Source organism: Mastigoproctus giganteus, chromosome 1, assembly GCF_048544385.1.
Source record: "Mastigoproctus giganteus isolate SK-2022 chromosome 1, ASM4854438v1, whole genome shotgun sequence".
Lineage (NCBI taxonomy): Eukaryota > Metazoa > Arthropoda > Arachnida > Uropygi > Thelyphonidae > Mastigoproctus > Mastigoproctus giganteus.
In genome coordinates, this window is record NC_143575.1 from 127,466,402 (window position 1) to 127,483,766 (window position 17,365).

Sequence of the window (17,365 nt, forward strand, 5' to 3'; positions counted from 1 at the left end):
GGTAAGAGGAAAATTATATTTTCATTTCACAATAAGTCAAATCTCTTTAATAAAACCACATGCATAGGAAAGCCATCATCTGTTTAATTTTGCTATTGTTTGAAAAGGCTTTAACCCACTAATCTCGAACTGCATGGTCACTAGGTGCCACTGCTGTTCTGCCTCCATGTGGCTCTCTCAGACCTAAAAGGAGCAAATATCGACAACTCAACAGGCCGGTGGTATGGGTCTACAAAATGAAACAAACAACATAATTCCATCCAGTCTTTTGTGAAGTGCCAGAAAACACTGTACAAACCTGTACTCCCATTTTTTTTATGCTGCATTCACCCAGTGATAAATCCATAAGCTGACACCCTTTCTCATTGAAAAATGTTTCACAAGTTTAGAAAACTCTCAAAATGGTTTGGAGTATGAAATTTGGTGATTTACTCTTAGAAATGATCAGCTAATGTAATTCTAAAAATATACTTAGGTCTCCGAATTTAGCTGAATACCCCTAAGGTTAACTCTAGTTTTGTGTTTGTTTACTTGCCATACTAACCTTTGAGTGTAATCTATTCTTGCGGTGCATTTGTACTGCTTCATCTTCATTATTTAATAAAAGCTGCTGGAAAAATTAAGTTTAGAAAGTGTGTAGCAAAGGGTTTGATATTTTCATAGTGTTGATATGTGATCTGGACACTTATTAAAATAGGCATATGTACTTGAAACATTGTGAATTCTAAATATGCAAATAATACTTAATTGTTTGTATTGTGGTCTTAATTCATCTGTTTAAGACAGATGAATTAATTGTTTAATAAGATTACAAAAATATTGCTTGGCATTTCTACATTTTTGACAAAGAAAGTGATTTGCTAAACATCAAGTAATTTACTTTAAACAATATACAGCAAATATACTTTTATTGTTTCTTACAGAAATCATTACCAGACTGGCCTGTAATATTTGATTAAGTTCTTTAGCATTGTCTGTTTAACATAACACCTTTTGGATCTGCTGGAAAGAAACAAGTGATGATTGCACCTGTAATGAAAATAACAATGAAATATAGGATACATAGACTGAAAAGGTCTTGGTATTTTCAAATTGCATTATACTTTACCAGTTATAATAATGAAATTTGTATAGAATTTGTCACATTTCACCCACCATGCCCACAAAGGTACAAAGTAAAGTCACATTAGTAAGTGAACTTGCTAGAAAATGGAACTGGATGTATAGGGTGAGAGAAAGGAGGAACATTAAGCTTGTAAAGCCAATAACATGGAAACTTTCAGCTTAGAATGGAGTGAAGGGCATTTCCAACTTTTTTTTTTTTTTTTTTGCTAGCTTCTGGTGGTGGTTGTTTGGATTTTTTTGCCGCAAAAGCAACTTTGGCCATATGGTGGCTACCTATTAGTATTATGTGACGATGTTTCTTAATTATGGTTAGTTTTAAATATGTAAATATGTTTTCAATGTTGGAGTTATTGCCTGTGATTTGTGATAGAGTCAGAATCCTGAATATTCACAGCAAAATGGAAGGCTGTCATGCCATGTGGTATTGTGGACATTCTATAAGGAAATATTTCACAGTGAGTTGACAAGAGCAGTGGAGATATTCTGGAGGATTTGTTTTCATGAGTAAGTACAAGTGTGTGAGATGAGCATGTCCAATGCACAATCTTGTTAGAATAACTTCTTTATGCCAGTTCTTATGGAGACTCAACTTCCACGGCTGAAGTTCATGTTTTATTTGAAGTTTATTGTTTAATTGATTTTGCCAGATTTGCGACCACTGATTGCTGAAAGTCTGTTTGATGATAAGCCTGTAATGGGAATGTGGAACTTTATAAATCATTAGCGTTAGGTTTGTATTTGTAGGATTCTTTGCTGCTCTGTCAGCACTTTCAGGAGGTTGCTGTCTTAACAGTGTATATTACAATGCCTGCATGTCCTGGGATCCAACAGAAATTTATTTGCCTTTTTTCTTTTGGGCTTCACAAGATAAGCTTGTATCTGGTGAAGGATGAGATGAGATGGTGTCTGCATTTGTTGGAGAGCATGTATTACACTTAATGAATCTGTGTATATGAGATGTTTCAGAAGAAAAGAGATTTCAAGGCTATTAGTATGACAAATAGCTTAGCAGAATTGCATTTGTTTACTGCATTCGTTTTGGAGTAATTGTGAGATGACAGTGCATGTGGAAGGACCACTGCAGCACTTACTTCGGTATCTGTTTTAGAGCTGTCTGCATATATTTGAGTATGGGCTTGGCTAACCCAGGGTCCTGAGCTGGATATCATCATTCTTCTCTTTCTTGGTGATTCCTTTATACTTCTCTCTCTCTCTCTCTCACAGGGGGTAACTCGGGGAATTTTTTTTTTTTTTTTTTGGCTGGTGCAGCATAAGCCTCAGGCTTCCTTGTATCATATGGCTATTAATAATAATAATAATATTTGAAGATATTCAGAGAACTGTGGTGAGTGGGCTGCATCCATTTTATGCTGACATTTATCAGAGTGCTTTTTTTCCCACTGCCCATCTTCATTTCTGTAATTCACCCTCTGCAACACCAGGGATCAGCTGAATGTGAGTGTGATTACGCCCTAATGGGGAAAAGGCTACTTATATACACTGTTAAGACAGCAACCTCTTGAAATGCCTGTTTACATGAAAGCTCTGCATAAAACACCCGAGGTGAACCAAAATTATCCTAAGTTGAAAATAAGTGTACTGTTAGATGTGAAAGTGTGCTATGGTGGAGTAGTTATGCTATTATCCTCATATATGTTGTCAAAGCTTGGGTCCCATTTTGAAACAAGTTCTTAAGAGTTACTGTCAAGTAGGATGATGAGGAAGACTTCGGATTTTAATGGCAATGGTGTAGTTCAATAACAGCATTTGCCTCCAGAGATATAGTGAAGGCTCATGTATATATATATATATAAGCTTTGTGTAAGGCACTGTGATGTATGAAGTCAAGACACTTGATGACACTTGGTCTATATGAGCTCCATAGTCTAGTCTTGATCTGATTAAAGTATGGTGTAAGCAAAGCAATGTGAACTGGCCAGCTTCCCACATCATTGCAGAAAGAAGTCTAAGAATATTTATTTTTAGGCAGGTTGTTTGGAGGCATTTGATTTGTTTCAGGAAGTTAAGCTTTTTATAGAGAATTGGGCCAAGGAAATGCATACTATTTGCTAGAGGTATCAGCTGTTTTCTAGTTTATTTCTGGATCTGGGTGAATTTTTTGCTTTTTACAGAAATGTATGGGCATTATTTTTCTTGGAAGGTTCTGAAGCTCGGAACCATTTTGTATTAGGATTGGTAGGTGTCTTCACAAATCAAAGTTATGGAGGACATTCAGAATGCCATATGAGTGGATAGTGTCAAAGGCCTTTTCTATGCTGAGATTGATCATAATTTGATGCCCATTCCTTAGAAAAGCATTTCGAACATTTGCCTCTGCTTTTATCATGGGATCCAGTGATGATCTATTTTTACAAAAGCCGTATTGATTTATGTTTAGTACATTATATGTTTCCACGGACCAGGTTAGTTGATTGTTCACCATTTTCTCCAGGGGGTTTTCCCAAGGCAGCTTGTTAGAGCTATTGATCGATAAATTGTGGGAATTGTATTATCTTTGACATTTGGGGAAGGCAATTACAATAGAGTGACACCACGAGTTTCGATAATAGTTTTCTATATAAATTCTATTGTATAGTATAAGTAATGTATTTAGAGATTTTTGTCTAAGTTGCTGTATCATTTGATAATGAATGGCATCAGGTTCGACTTAACCAGAGCTTTTTGCAATTCTTCTGTGTTGAAAGGCTGGTTATATGGGAATTGTTGGCTGGTATTAAAATTTAGTTTGTATTTTTCAGCTACGGATTTCGTTTTCTGAAAGGATGGGATATATGCTGATACTGCAAGAACATTTGCAATTTCCTTGGAGTAAGTGATATCCTATCCATTCCAGTTGATTAGTGGAGTTGGTACTGAAAGTTATTTCCCACTGAGTTGTCTGATTTTGTTCCATATAATGCGGGTATCTATATATATGTTAATTGTGGAGGTAAAACGTATCCATGATTCCTTTACTATACTGCATTCATCATTCCACCATGTTGTGTGACATGTTTATGATATTTTCCAGAAGACCAAGGTACTGTAGCTTCGGCTGCCATTAATATTTTGATTGTGACATGAGTTATAGGCTGAATAGTAATTATTTGTTCATCTGTTGTTGCAATATTTGCATATTTTGTCCAGTCAGCTTCATGGAATCTCTATCTTTTTTGGCCATCGTGATGTGTAACATCATTTGTTAATATTCTGCAGACCATGGAGATGGTTGCTATCATGGATTATTCATGGTCATCCACTCAATAAGTGGGTATGTGGTTGGTAAACATATGGAAATGTCAATAATAGGGGCTGTTCCTGTGGGTAAAGGGATGTATGTCACTACTCTTTTTGGTGGATACCCCCCCACAGGGGAGTATCCACCTGTGGGGGGTATCTCCCATGATAATGACCGAGGGTGGTAGCTAAGTTACTAATGCTTCAAGATATCCTGTTTGCATACTCTTGATTTGGAAGAAGGTAAAGTGAGAATGTAAACTGGACTGAGGCTCGTACTACAACTGCTTACAAATATGTGTGCAGCCGGAGGAATTTACACAGAATTCTGGAGTCTGTTAAAATAGCCATTCAGCCATGTGCTCCACTGGAAGGAAATTGGTCTTGTGTGAAGTACTGTAATGGTTCACTGCCATGTTTACTTGTGGAGTTAGGTTGGTTTCTTGAAGAAACCTATCAGACGATATTTATCAATCAAGTCATCAATGTTACTGTAGAAACCTTGACAATTCCATTGTATTATTGTATGCATTGTATTGGTTTTGTATTTGTATCTGTTTTTGTGAATGATGGTCTGCTTGTATTGCTCACACTTTTTCTCCTTATTGTGGAAAAATGGATGAAGATCCATCTCTTCCTCAGTATATATTTCTAAGACTCCTTTTTCATATGTATCCATGTGACCATGGACAGAGGATTTTTCTTCTGTATCTATTTTTATATCTTTAGAATTTGTTGTTGGCTGATCTGGCAGAATTGTAACTGGTGTGTTGATAGCTTGTTGGAAGTTGGCATTCAGAATGATTTTAGTGGTGGAGTTAAGATTGAGCAAGCCCAATCAGCTATAGAGATGTTGGAATTGTAACGGTAGCTTGAACCGCAGTGGTAGTGGTAGTAATAGCAGTTATCTGTTTGTATTGTTGGACAGGTGCTGTATATGTGCATGTTACTGTTTGGTGATATTTGTTGCTTTGCTTCAAATGTAGGTAACTTTATGCTCAGCTTTGTACTTCTGAATCATTTTTCCTCTTTTCTGTGTATCAGAGTCTTTGGAATAAGCGGAGTGATTGCCTTTACAGTTTGGACGCTGTAAAGACTGCAGAACATTCAGTACAGATATGATCTTTAGACCCACATGAAGCACGTGCTGTAGTTCCTTGACACATTGCCTGTGAATGTCCAAATTTCTGACATTTGAGGCACCTTATGGGGTTTGGTATATATGGGCAGACATGACAGTTCAGATATGTGGCTTTTACAGAAGTTGGTGAATTTGGCAAGTTGAATGTTAGTAGGATGTTTCTAGTTGGAAGCAATAAGCCATCCCTTGTAATTAGGATTCTCTTGGTTTGAATAATGTTTAGATCTGAGAGTTCCTGTTTAATTTCTTCATCAGATACATATAGTAGGTCCCATTCTGTTATTCATTTGGAATAGTTTAATAAAGTGGCATGAGGGGACACATCTATGGGAGTCCCGCCAAGTGTTTTCAATTTAAGAAATTTATCCAAGTGCTTATGTTCTGTTGTTTCAACAAGCAGGTCATCTGATTTTAGTCGGCAGACCATTTTTGGTGAGCCAGCAGCATTCTCTAAACATTTCTGGATCAGAAAAGGAGAGAGCTTACTGACTGGCTGGTCAGTCAATGAATGTATTATAAGAAAGTGAGGCCAGATATTCTGGTCTGTATCCTTCTTTTGTATTTTAGCATAAGAAGGATTGTGATCTTCCAGCTCTAGAATGTGATGGGACATTGATCCTGCAAAAGTCAGTATTGGTATAGTCTATATTTGCTTCTTTCAGCCCTTGGCAGATTAACTTTTCTGCCAAGGTTTCTGGCACCACCCACAGGGAGGCAGGAGGAGTGCATGGTGTTACCAAGCGAAAAGTAGTAAAACTATGAGAAATAAAAAAAAAAATAAAAAAAAAGGTGACTTTCCTTTCTTGCTATGTACGAGTACTTTTGTAACAAGAGCTGTTACTAAATAAATAGATTTCTTAATGTGATAGGAGCGTAAAAGAACTATAATTTGCTTCAGGAAATCAGTGAAAGAATGGAGAAATCCTCAGTCACAATTGCTTGGTACCCGGGGCCTCTAGCTGCTGATTGAAGATCATACAGAAAAGAATCGCATCCCCCTTGCTCCTTCTATTGATGAGCAAAGCATGTAGGAGTCAAAGTCTCCTAGTTAAAAAATAATTAACAATGCAGATCAAATTCAGACTGGCATAATTCTATCAAACTAGTTGTACCCGGGGTAACGTCATATCTTAAAGGTTATTAATTAAATATCAACACATTTCATTTATTTATTCATAAATTCCATTATAAACACAATTAAAAATTTCATTCTTCTCAGATGAGTCCACTGATCTAACTCTTGAGAAACCAACATATAGTTGCCCATGACTAAATACAGGTTTCGGAAGGTATAAACATATTCTTTCAAAAGTCTGCCCCTGTGACTTGTTGATGGTCATTGAAAATGCTAAATATAAAGGAAACTGCCTTTTGAATTTGAAAGGCATATTTGTCAGATGGAATAAAAGGTAGGCTCGGTATGAGAACAGTATCCAAGTTCAATCCATCTATTACATGAGCTTCTACGATGTGTCTTTGTAGATGCATAATTATCCATCTTGTTCCACTGCAGGATCCCCTTGATGGCACTGCAGGATCCCCTTGATGGCATAAGATTCTGTAGTAGCATGATAACACCACTTACTGTCAGTTTTAGCTCATGAGGAGGCATTCCTATTGGTATGCCAGATGCTCACTTGGTTCATTGCTTGCTACAGTATCTACACTTTTGTAAACACTCTTCTCTGGGAATACGGTCTAACACTTTGTTGTTCAGTTCCAAAAAATCCTCATCTGTAACAGTGTTGCAAGTTAATGTCACCATAGAGTTATTCTACAGGGCCTTGTGGTTGAAAAACGGCATAGGCAAACTTATAGTTGCACCACTTCTTTCATCGCCTACTTCTAATAGCCAGTCTGAAAATTCCTTCTGGCTTGTTATTGTTCGCATATTATATGTAAGTTTCAGTACATGGAATTGGGTCCATAGCCTATGTTTCTTTATACAACTGACAACTGTTAGAGATCTTGAGCCTTGTAGTATCACCAGTTGGGCATGCCTGAAGTCTCCGCTTAGTAGTATAACTTTACCTCAAAAAGACTTGCCTAATCCTTTCAGATCGTGCAGATCTGAAAGGATTAGACTACCCTTTCATGCAGTAGATAGTAGTCTGTCTACTGCATTAGTCTATCTACTGTATGAAAGGGTAGCGTGAGTCATTGGTGCTTCATCCCACACTCAGATTTGATTCTAGAAGTGCCTTAGCTTCCTCTGTGTTCAGCTTTAAATTGCATGTTGAAGTTGCATTCAGAAGCAGAGGTATCTTGAACATAGAGTGAGCGGTTCTGCCTCCTGCTAACAGAGTTGCTGCAATACCTGTAGATGCTGTAACACTATCTCTCTTGCCTTGTATGATGTGTAGTATTGTATGACGTCAAGAATAATGTCAAATGCCATTTTTTGTTTGTTGTTTAATTTTTCTGTATTTGCAATTGCTTTGCCTTGTTTTTCCAAGACATCAAATGATTGCAAATGCAGAGATGCTGTCATCATTTCAACAGCTGGTAGATGCACTTTTCGAAGACTCAGACCATAATTTTTCAACATTTTGTTTATTTCTGCAAGAGCATAGAGAGGGCCAGTTTCTTCGGAATAACGTCTTATGAAATCTTCACTCATGTCCTGTTTATGTCAGGTACTTCTTCTGGTTCTCCAAATCCACATATCATTGCAAACAGTAACCATATATAACTTGGTGTACGCGCTTTGATTGCCTCGGAAAGTGTCATGTCTCCTTTCAAAAGTCCATGTTCTCTGCAAGCTTGCTGAAACGTTTCACAGAGTTGTCCACTGGCTGTTCGCAAATGCTCAAAACTTATAACTCTTGTAAGAAGCATGTGTAGATAGCAGCGCTTGCTGTCTTGAACACTTACAATAGGCATACATCCAGTGCCATCACCTCTTTGCCTGATTATTTCTCAAATACGTATTACTTTGGTATCTCTGGCATAATTGAATTGCATTGCTTGCACATCTGTTTAATTCAAACCATGCCTCAAGCATGGTCTTTGTAGAGATTTCCTGCTGCAAGGCCTCCTCTTCTCTGCCCTCTTAGAAGATCACTTGCCGTTGACCAGGTAGGTGCACTGCCAATCTTATGATGGAGTGAGACTTCTCTGACATCGAAAACTCATTCAAACGGCACACTGCTTCAGGTGCACTAATGTACCATCCATCTAAGAAAGTTTGAATCTCATCAAAGGCCAAACTACCATTGGTACCTTTCCTATGTAATCGTGCAGGTGTTGCATCATGACTTTTATAAATGCATTTATAGAAGTACTTTACACTCTTCATGGAGGCACACTTTCACCATTAATGTGAGCTTTGAATTTCTTCGACAACCAAGGATTATAAGGTACAATCCATCTATTGTCCACATCATATACTTTCCTACTTTAACAGCCCGTCCTCTTCTCTTATATATCGGATAGCCATTAACATTCTCTTCTGTTGTATTTCTGAACTCTTTCGAAAATCCCTTATTATGTACACCTTTCATGCATCGAGTGCACAGCAGGGACCATATAGCATCCCTTTCTGATGATTTCAAACAACCTAGGATTTGTTTTTAACCATGATTTTAGAATCTGCAAACAGAGTGAGGAGTATATGCGCATGTGTTAGTCCACGTTTCTGGAACTCTGTCATGTAGGTGAAGACTATCACAGTAGCAAAAATGATTCCACTTGAGATTGTTGTCAAGCAATTCTGCAAGTTTTATTTTGAATACTAGCACAGTTATGTCTGGTCTGTGTTCAGGTCATTGCTTTTCTTCCGTTGCAATGCCAAGTGACCTGCGACTTCCTTGTGTGATTTTCCTAGAGCGACTCAGTTTTTTCTTGTTTTATTTCATTTTATAAGTCCTTTTGTTAATTGGCTCTACTTTTTAAAAGTATAAAAAGAGAGCCAGAAAAAGGAAAGTACTTTTTCTTTACTCTTTATTAATTTACAAACTGTACTAACTTCTACGCTTGGCCACAAGCGGCACTGCTCCTGCCTCCCCATGGTGGGGCTGGTAACCTGGATGGAAAAGCTAATCCCCCCAGGGCAAAAAGGAACTGACATGGATAAAGAAAATTATCCACCATTAGAGCCTTCAAGCTCAAATACCAAATATTGGTACAGTTCTGATCAAGGTAATGCGCAAAGTAAAAGCACTTAAAAAAAGACAATTATGAACCAGAGTATCCAACCTTTCTTATTCCATTCGTTAACTAGTCAGCCAGTGGGCAAACTTTCTCCGTTTATGATAGAGATTCTTAGAAAATGCTGCTGGATCACCTAAAATGGTCAAAAGGTTACAGTCCAGAGATTACTAGTTGAGATGACACAGTCTAAACCTGTTAAAGTTTACAACTTTTGGGAGAATTCCTGTTAAAATCTCTCCCCACACAACCCGAAATAGTTCCAAAGGTGTTATCTCTGAATGGGATCTATTGAATGTAACAGAAGAGGAGCTTGGGCAAGAAATGAAAGATCAAAAGGTAATACAACCTAAGAGAATTCTGACTTGTAGGGATGGCAATCTCATTCCAACCTGCAGTATAATACTCACTTTCGATACTCCAAACTTAAGAAATACTATTAAAGCCAGTTATCTAAATTGTCATATCTGTTGCTATTTCCAAATTCAATTTGCTATTATAAATGCCAGAAATTTGGACACTCTCAGACAACATGTCAAGGAAACAACGTATGCCCAAAATGTGGATCCCAAGATCACGTTCAGATTGTAATGCAACATTTCCGGTTTGCCCTAACTGTAGGGGGGATCATCCTGCATATTCCAAAAATTGCAAATTATGGAAGGTGTGTGTGTGTGGGGGGGGGGGGAATCTAACTCCTATGCTTGCAATCAGGAAGCGAGATGACAAATAGTGAAAGATAGTCCAGCACTATCTTTCAATATCATCATCATCAGCCATTTTCAATCCACTGCAGGATGAAGACCTCTCCAGCAACTTTCCAGTTCACTGTTTTGTGCAATGGCCATCCATTTATTACAAACAAACTCATGAATTTCATCTGTCCATCTGCATTGTTGTCTTCCAGGTTTTCACTTAGCACTTCTTGGGTACCATTCTGTTATTTTCTTAGTCCATCTGTCATCATGTCTTCGAGCTATGTGTCCTGCCCAAGACCATTTTAGTTCTTTAGTTTTGATAATAATGTCCTTTAACTTGAGTCAGATTTCCAATATAATTCGTTCCATTCTTTGCTGTGTAGTTCTCAGCTTCTCTTCCATTCTTTTGGTGAGTGCCCAAGTTTCACTTCCATAAGTCATGGTGGGGAGTATACATTGGTTCATTATTTTACGATGTTTCAGACAAATTGGGATATTGCTCTTCAGTATGTGACTATATTTCTTGAATGCTATCCATCCAAAATTTATTCTTCTCTTGACTTCCAGCCATTTATCATTATTACATGTCCCAGATAAGTATATGGGACATGTAATAATGACTCCACCTTTTCAATTACTGCTCCTTCAATCATTATATCCCTTTCTGTGGCATACTTGTTAATCGTTAATTTGGTTTTAGCCATATTCATCTTTAGTCCAAAATCCTTACTAACTCTGCATAACTGATTAAGATTTTCCTCTAATTCTTTGGGATCGTGGCTTATGACCACAATGTCATCTGCAAATTGTAAATGGTTTAGGTACTCTCCATTCACATTGACTCCTTTCTGCGACCAGTCTAATCTTCTGAAAGCTTCCTCGAGGGCAGCAGTAAACAACTTCAGAGATATTGTGTCTCCTTGTCGAACTCCTTTCTCAATTTTAAATTTCCTACTGTCTTTGTCAAGTCTGATAACGGAGGTAGCATTCTCATATATTTTCTTCAAAATCATAATATATGGGGTATCTATGCCTTGTCTTTCCAGTGCCTGAAACATTGCCTTATGCTGTATGGAGTCAAATGCCTTTTCATAATCCACAAATGACAGGCATAATGGTGTTTTATATTCATTTGCCTTCTCCATTAGCTGTGACATTACGTGAAGGTGATCCATGGTTGAAAATCCTGTCCTAAAGCCAGCTTGCTCTTTTGGTTGATTCTCATCAAGTATTCTTTCTAATCTGTTAGTAATGACCCTTGTGAACAACTTGTAGATGTGGGATAACAAGCTAATTGGTCTATAATTTCCAATTTCTGATTTATCTCCTTTCTTATGCAGCAAAACTATGGTTTCATTATTCCACTCCTTAGGCATCACACCTTTTCTAATGCATTTTGTGAAGAGTTTTGCCAGTTTTTGTGCCATGTCTCTTCCTCCCAATTTTAACAACTCTACAGTAACTCTACAACTCTTCATCTTCCCCCGGGTCTTTCTGATTCTTCATTTTCTTCAACGCATGTTCTACCTCATCAGGAAGGATATCAGGTATGTTGTATGTGTTACTAATTGTGTTACTAAGTTACCATCTTCCCCACTGCCAGCATCATTACCTCGCTCCTTGTATAATTCTCTGTAGTAATCTTCTGCTATTTGAATTATACCTTCTCTGCTATTTATAAGTACACTATCGCTATTCTTCAGTTTCAGTATCATTTGTCTTTCTGTATTACTGCTCACGGCTGCTGATTTAAGTCCATTGTTTTCCCTTAATGCTTGTTCTACTATTCTTGTGTTAAATCTTCTTACGTCCTCCCTGAGTCTTTCTAATGGCTTTGCATAACTCAGTATACTCAATTTTCTCCTTGTCAGTGTTTATCCTGCTCTTCATTTGTCTTCGGTTCATCATGACCAGTTTTTTATGACTAATTTTTTCTTCTTTGGATTTCTTTTTACCTATAGGTTTCTTGGGCTTTATCACTTTCAGAAAGTTGTAATATTCCTTATCAATATCTTGGTCCTGAGCCATCTGCAGAAGCTCAAACTTGTTTTTAAGTTCCATTACATACTGCTTTTTTTCCTCTTCTGTTATCTCAAAGACCTTCACATTATTTACTCGAGTCAGTTTTTTCCTTTATTTTCTTACATCTATATCAAGTGTGCATCCTACCATTCTGTGATCACTTCCAACGTTTACCTTTTCAGGACACTAACATCATTCACAATATATCTTCTGTTAGTGAGAATGAAATCAATTTCATTAGTTGTTAATCCATTTGGGCCCTTCCATGTCCACTTTCTGTTCACCCTTTTCTTGAAAAAACGTGTTCATTACTGATATTCCTCTAGATTCTGCAAATTCCACAAGTCTTTCACCAATTCCAAAATTTCCTATAGTTCCCCTTTCTGTGCTGTTTTGTCTCTTTCCTACCTTAGCATTGTCCCCCATAATGATAGTGTAGTGAGTTGTCTGTTCATCTAGAAGACTCTCAATTTCGGTGTACATTTCTTCAACCATCATGGCTTGATGTTGGTGCATAAATCATTATAACCTTTACCTTGTACCTCTTAGAAATCTTGAGTAGTAGTCTTGGCACCCTTGGTGATGTACTTTTAAATTCCAAAATGTTGTTTTTTTATATATTTATGGACCAGAAAGCCAACTCCACCTTCACTCCTTTCAGCAGATTTCCACTTGATAAACTTATAAGTGATTCATTTCTTCTTGTTTCAGCCAAACCGATGATATTCCAATTTACATTTTCTAATTCCTTTTCCAGCTCTAGTATCCTGTCTTCACTGATGAGCAATCTTACGTTGTAACAGGCCAAGTTCAGTTTCTGTGCATGGCAGCCTGATCGTACCCAGAGATTCTTAGCACCCTCTGCTTCTACTCTAATCCTCTCACTGCCATAAGAGGGGGAGTGAAAGCCGCTGGGGACTGAGGGCCATTTGTTTCGTTGTGCTGGAGGGTTTGATATTTTCCTCTTCACGCTGACCAGGCGTCTTGTAGAGAACCACTCTACATGTTCGTTGCAACCTAAGTGAAGTAACAGGGCTTACCATCGAGAAGGTGTGCATGAGTGGATTTTAGGGAGCCAGTCCAACCGGACTTCTAAATCTTCTGAAATAGAAAGATATTGGATCTATCAGTGTTTTAGACTGAGTGTCTGATAACACACAGAATGCCTGTTCCCCTCTAAGCCCCCTCTTTCAATATGCAAATGCTACTAAGAATTATCTTTCAAATGCCACTCAAACCATTGAATCAATTCACCTGACAAATTGCTTGCTGAGTGGGCTAGAGCTCAGCTTTCAGTTCCTCGGCCAGCTTTAAAGCAAAACAACAGAGACCAGACTTGTAATACCCCAATTTCCATCCCCTCAGCTAGTGGCACCAAGTCCCGAAGTTAGACCAGGATGGCAAAAGCAGAATCCTCTTAATAAGAGCCAAATTAATACTGCAGAAATGGACATAGATGACAAAACTCAAGAAGAACCTACAAACTTATGTTGAAGAAGATATGGACTGAACATCTTACCTTTCCTGAAAAAGATCACCATAAGCCTGCCTCTAAAAAATGACCAGATCAACTAAAACTAATAATAACATTAAAATTAAATAATGCAGTGCATTTTACAATGGAATTGTTGAGAACTACATAGTAATACAGATGAACTTTATGACCTAATCCAAGATTTCAATCCAGCAGGCATTTGTTTACAGGAAACATATTTAACTCCACAAGTGACCCCCCCCTCAATAAAGAAATACTTTGTACAGGAATGCAGCAACTACAGCCCATGGAGGTGTAGTGGTAATATCCATTACTAATCCGTCTGTGCGAATGAATCCCCTTAAAAACTAATTAAAAGTTGTTGCTGTAAGAAGAGAACTTGGAATAATTTTATTTCTTGTTTCTATTTATCTTCCACCGAACCAAACATATGCAATCAGACACTTTGATGAGCTCCTTGCCCAGATACCACCTCCTATATGTTTGATGGGTGATTTTAATGGTGCACTGAACATCCTATCCATATTTAGATTTCCCCATAATGGGGAAATATGCATATGGATAAAAGAAGGCAGCTAAAAGAAACATTACTGGACACACAATCTAACTTTGCTGAACACTGGTGCTCATACACTTGCACTTTCCCACAGGAAATACTTCTGCCATAGATCTATCTATCTGGTTTCCCGTTCTGTACCCAAGTATACATTGAGCAGTATTGGATAATCCCCACAACAGTGATCATCTTCCAATTACTTGTAAATTCCAAACTACTTCCCCCTATTCAGAAACTCGCTGAAGATGGAAATTTAAAAAGTCAAACTGGAAATTTTCCTTACGTGCAGTTTTAGATAAAAACTTCATTTGGAATCAGTCAACAGAAGAAGCTACTGACCATATCACTAAATATACTAAGTTATCTTTTCCCCACTGGAGATCAGAATTTAAGGAATTGGAAGTGGATATTTGAGAAGTTGAAGCTGTTGGGGCAGAACAAGATTTCTCAAACTGGAAGGTGGAATGCAATGTGCTATCAGCAAAACTGTGAATACAATTTCCAGTCAATGGAAGAAGGTCATTAATATACAAGACATAAAGAACTGAACCTTGGGGAACACCAGCATAAGTGGAGAAGTTAGAAGACAGAGAGCCATCTACCATCACCCTCAGTGAGAAAACTGGATAACCAATTACAAAAAACAGTTGGCAAACCATTAGATGGAAGCTTCTTTAGACCTTTATGCCAGACATAACCAAAAGCCTTTGAAATATCAACAGCAACTGCTTGGGTTTCACCAAACTTTTTTCCATAGAATTTGTCCATAGGTAGGTAACAAGCCAGAATATCACCAGTGGATCAACACTGATGGAATCCATACTGGCGATTGTTGATCAGATAGCAGCTTTCTAGATAATTTAAGATTTGGCAGTTTATTTCTCCATTACTTCAGAAAGAGTAGAAGTAATTGCAATGGGACAATAATTGGATGGGAGGGATTTTTCATCCTTTTTAAGAACTGGCTGGATATGAGCAAATTTTCAAGCAGAAGAAACATCTTTGGAATAAGAAAGTGAAAAAAGGGGACACAGAACAGGAGTAATTTCAGGACCACAAGTTTTAAGAATAAGTGGAGAAATGCCATCAGGACCTGGGGCTTTCTTAGCATCAAGATTGTTCAAAATCCTAACATCGTTTTGATGACCACAAGAGGCATAAAATGCAGTGTACTGGGAATGCTAGGAAGTGGTTTGCCAAGATCATCAATACACAAGTCGGAAGAAAAGTAGGACGCTAGCACGTCAGCTTTATCTTTGGCTGAAGTGGCAATAGAACCATCTGTTTTTGACAGGTGGGAACAGAATGCTTGATTACCATTTGAAGAAGAAGCAAGTTTTCTACTCTTAGCCTGTTCGAAATCTAGTTTGGACTGATTAATTACTGCTTTACAATTGTTGCAAGCTTTGGTATAGGCAGAAAACGAACCACATTTCAATTGGAATTGGAAAACCAAGGTTTAGATAAAGGATGAGATTTTAAAATGGACTGTGGAATAAAAAATTTTGTCCCTATAAGAATAATTTCACCTATATGATCTGAGCAAACACTGATATCAGAAGATTTGAAACAGTAATCTGACCAAGAAAGAGAAGAAATGAAATCTCGCAGATCATCCCATTTTTTAATCTTATAAAGCCGAACAACATGAGGCTAAGAATGGTCACGAGAGAACGGTTCCATTGGAGAAGAAACAATCGCCAAGTTGTGATCCGTGGTGCCTAGAGGACCACTCACCTCAACCATGTGCTTAGTGGGTTGCTTGTGAGAAAAAGATCAAGTGTGTTGGCTATGTAGTTAGGATTGTCTGGTATTCTGGTAGGTAAATAAACAATCTGTGCAGGGTCATTAGTAATTGCAAAGCCTCAGCATCTCGACCAGCTGGAGTTGTGAACATCAAAATCACCAAGGAAAGTTGGAGTGGAGAAAGTCAAGTTTCAGAGAGGGGAAGTCAAAAGAGCTCCAAGTGATTAGTGGAGCTGGGAGAATGATAGAGGTAAAAGATGAATTTGACAGAGGAGATTCCAAATTACTAAGTCTCAGACTGGGAATATCAGAATGGACATATGCACCACCTGTGAAGAAAAAGCAATCATACAGCAAATATACACTGTGCTGCCACTTTATTAGGTACACCTACCTAGTAGCATGTTGAGCCTCCTTTAGCCTTCAAAACAGCCTGAATTTGTCTAGGCATGGATTGAGCAAGATGCTGAAAACATGCAGACATGAGTGTGTCATGCAGTTCCTTGAGATTTGACAGAGGTGTAGGCTTTCCAGCTCATCCCCAAGGTGTTCAATAGGATTTGAGATCTGTGGACTGAGCGGGCCACTGCAGCATCATTGCCATGTTCCTGGAACCATTCCATAGTGATTCGGGCTTTGTGCACTGGCGCATTATCCTGCTGGAAGTAACCAACCGACTGACTGAGGATAAACTGTCAACACGAACGGATGCACTTGGTCAGCAACGATGTGGCATTCAGACGTGAATCTATGAGTATCAATGGACCTAGACCCAAAGTTGCCAAGAAAACATTCCCCACACCATAACACTGCCCCCATCACTTAGCACAGTAGTTGTCAGATATGACGGGTCCGTGGATTCATGTTGTTTTCGCCAAATTCTGAGCCTTCCATCAACATGATGCACGAGGAACTTCGACTCATCAGACCAAGCAACTGTTTTCCAATCCTCTATATTCCAATGCTGGTGTTGCTGTGCCCACAGGAGATGTGCTCTCTTGTTCTTCATTGATAAAAGTACACAATGTGGCCGTCGGCTGTTGTAGCCCATTCGCAACAAAGTGAGACTAGTGATCCGTTACGATATTTTGTTCTGCGCATCAAGGTTGTATTCTGATGTGATGTGCGACATTGTGGCCCATCTTTTTGCTTGCACAATTCTAGCCATCCTCCTCTGACCTCTCTCATCAACAAGT

General features: G+C 38.2%; 1 protein-coding gene across 8 annotated transcripts in view; it reads right to left on the minus strand.

Moving 5' to 3' along the window:
- LOC150091129 (apicoplast pyruvate carrier 1-like) overlaps positions 1 to 17,365 on the minus strand; it is a 245,677-nt gene that overhangs the window by 6,161 nt on the left and 222,151 nt on the right. For all 8 annotated transcript variants that reach the window (XM_090382146.1, XM_090382137.1, XM_090382127.1 and 5 more), the window contains one exon: positions 922 to 1,029. In XM_090382146.1, coding sequence (XP_090238272.1) covers positions 965 to 1,029 — 65 coding nt within the window. In that variant the 3' untranslated portion in view covers positions 922 to 964. The remainder of the gene's footprint in view (positions 1 to 921; positions 1,030 to 17,365) is intronic.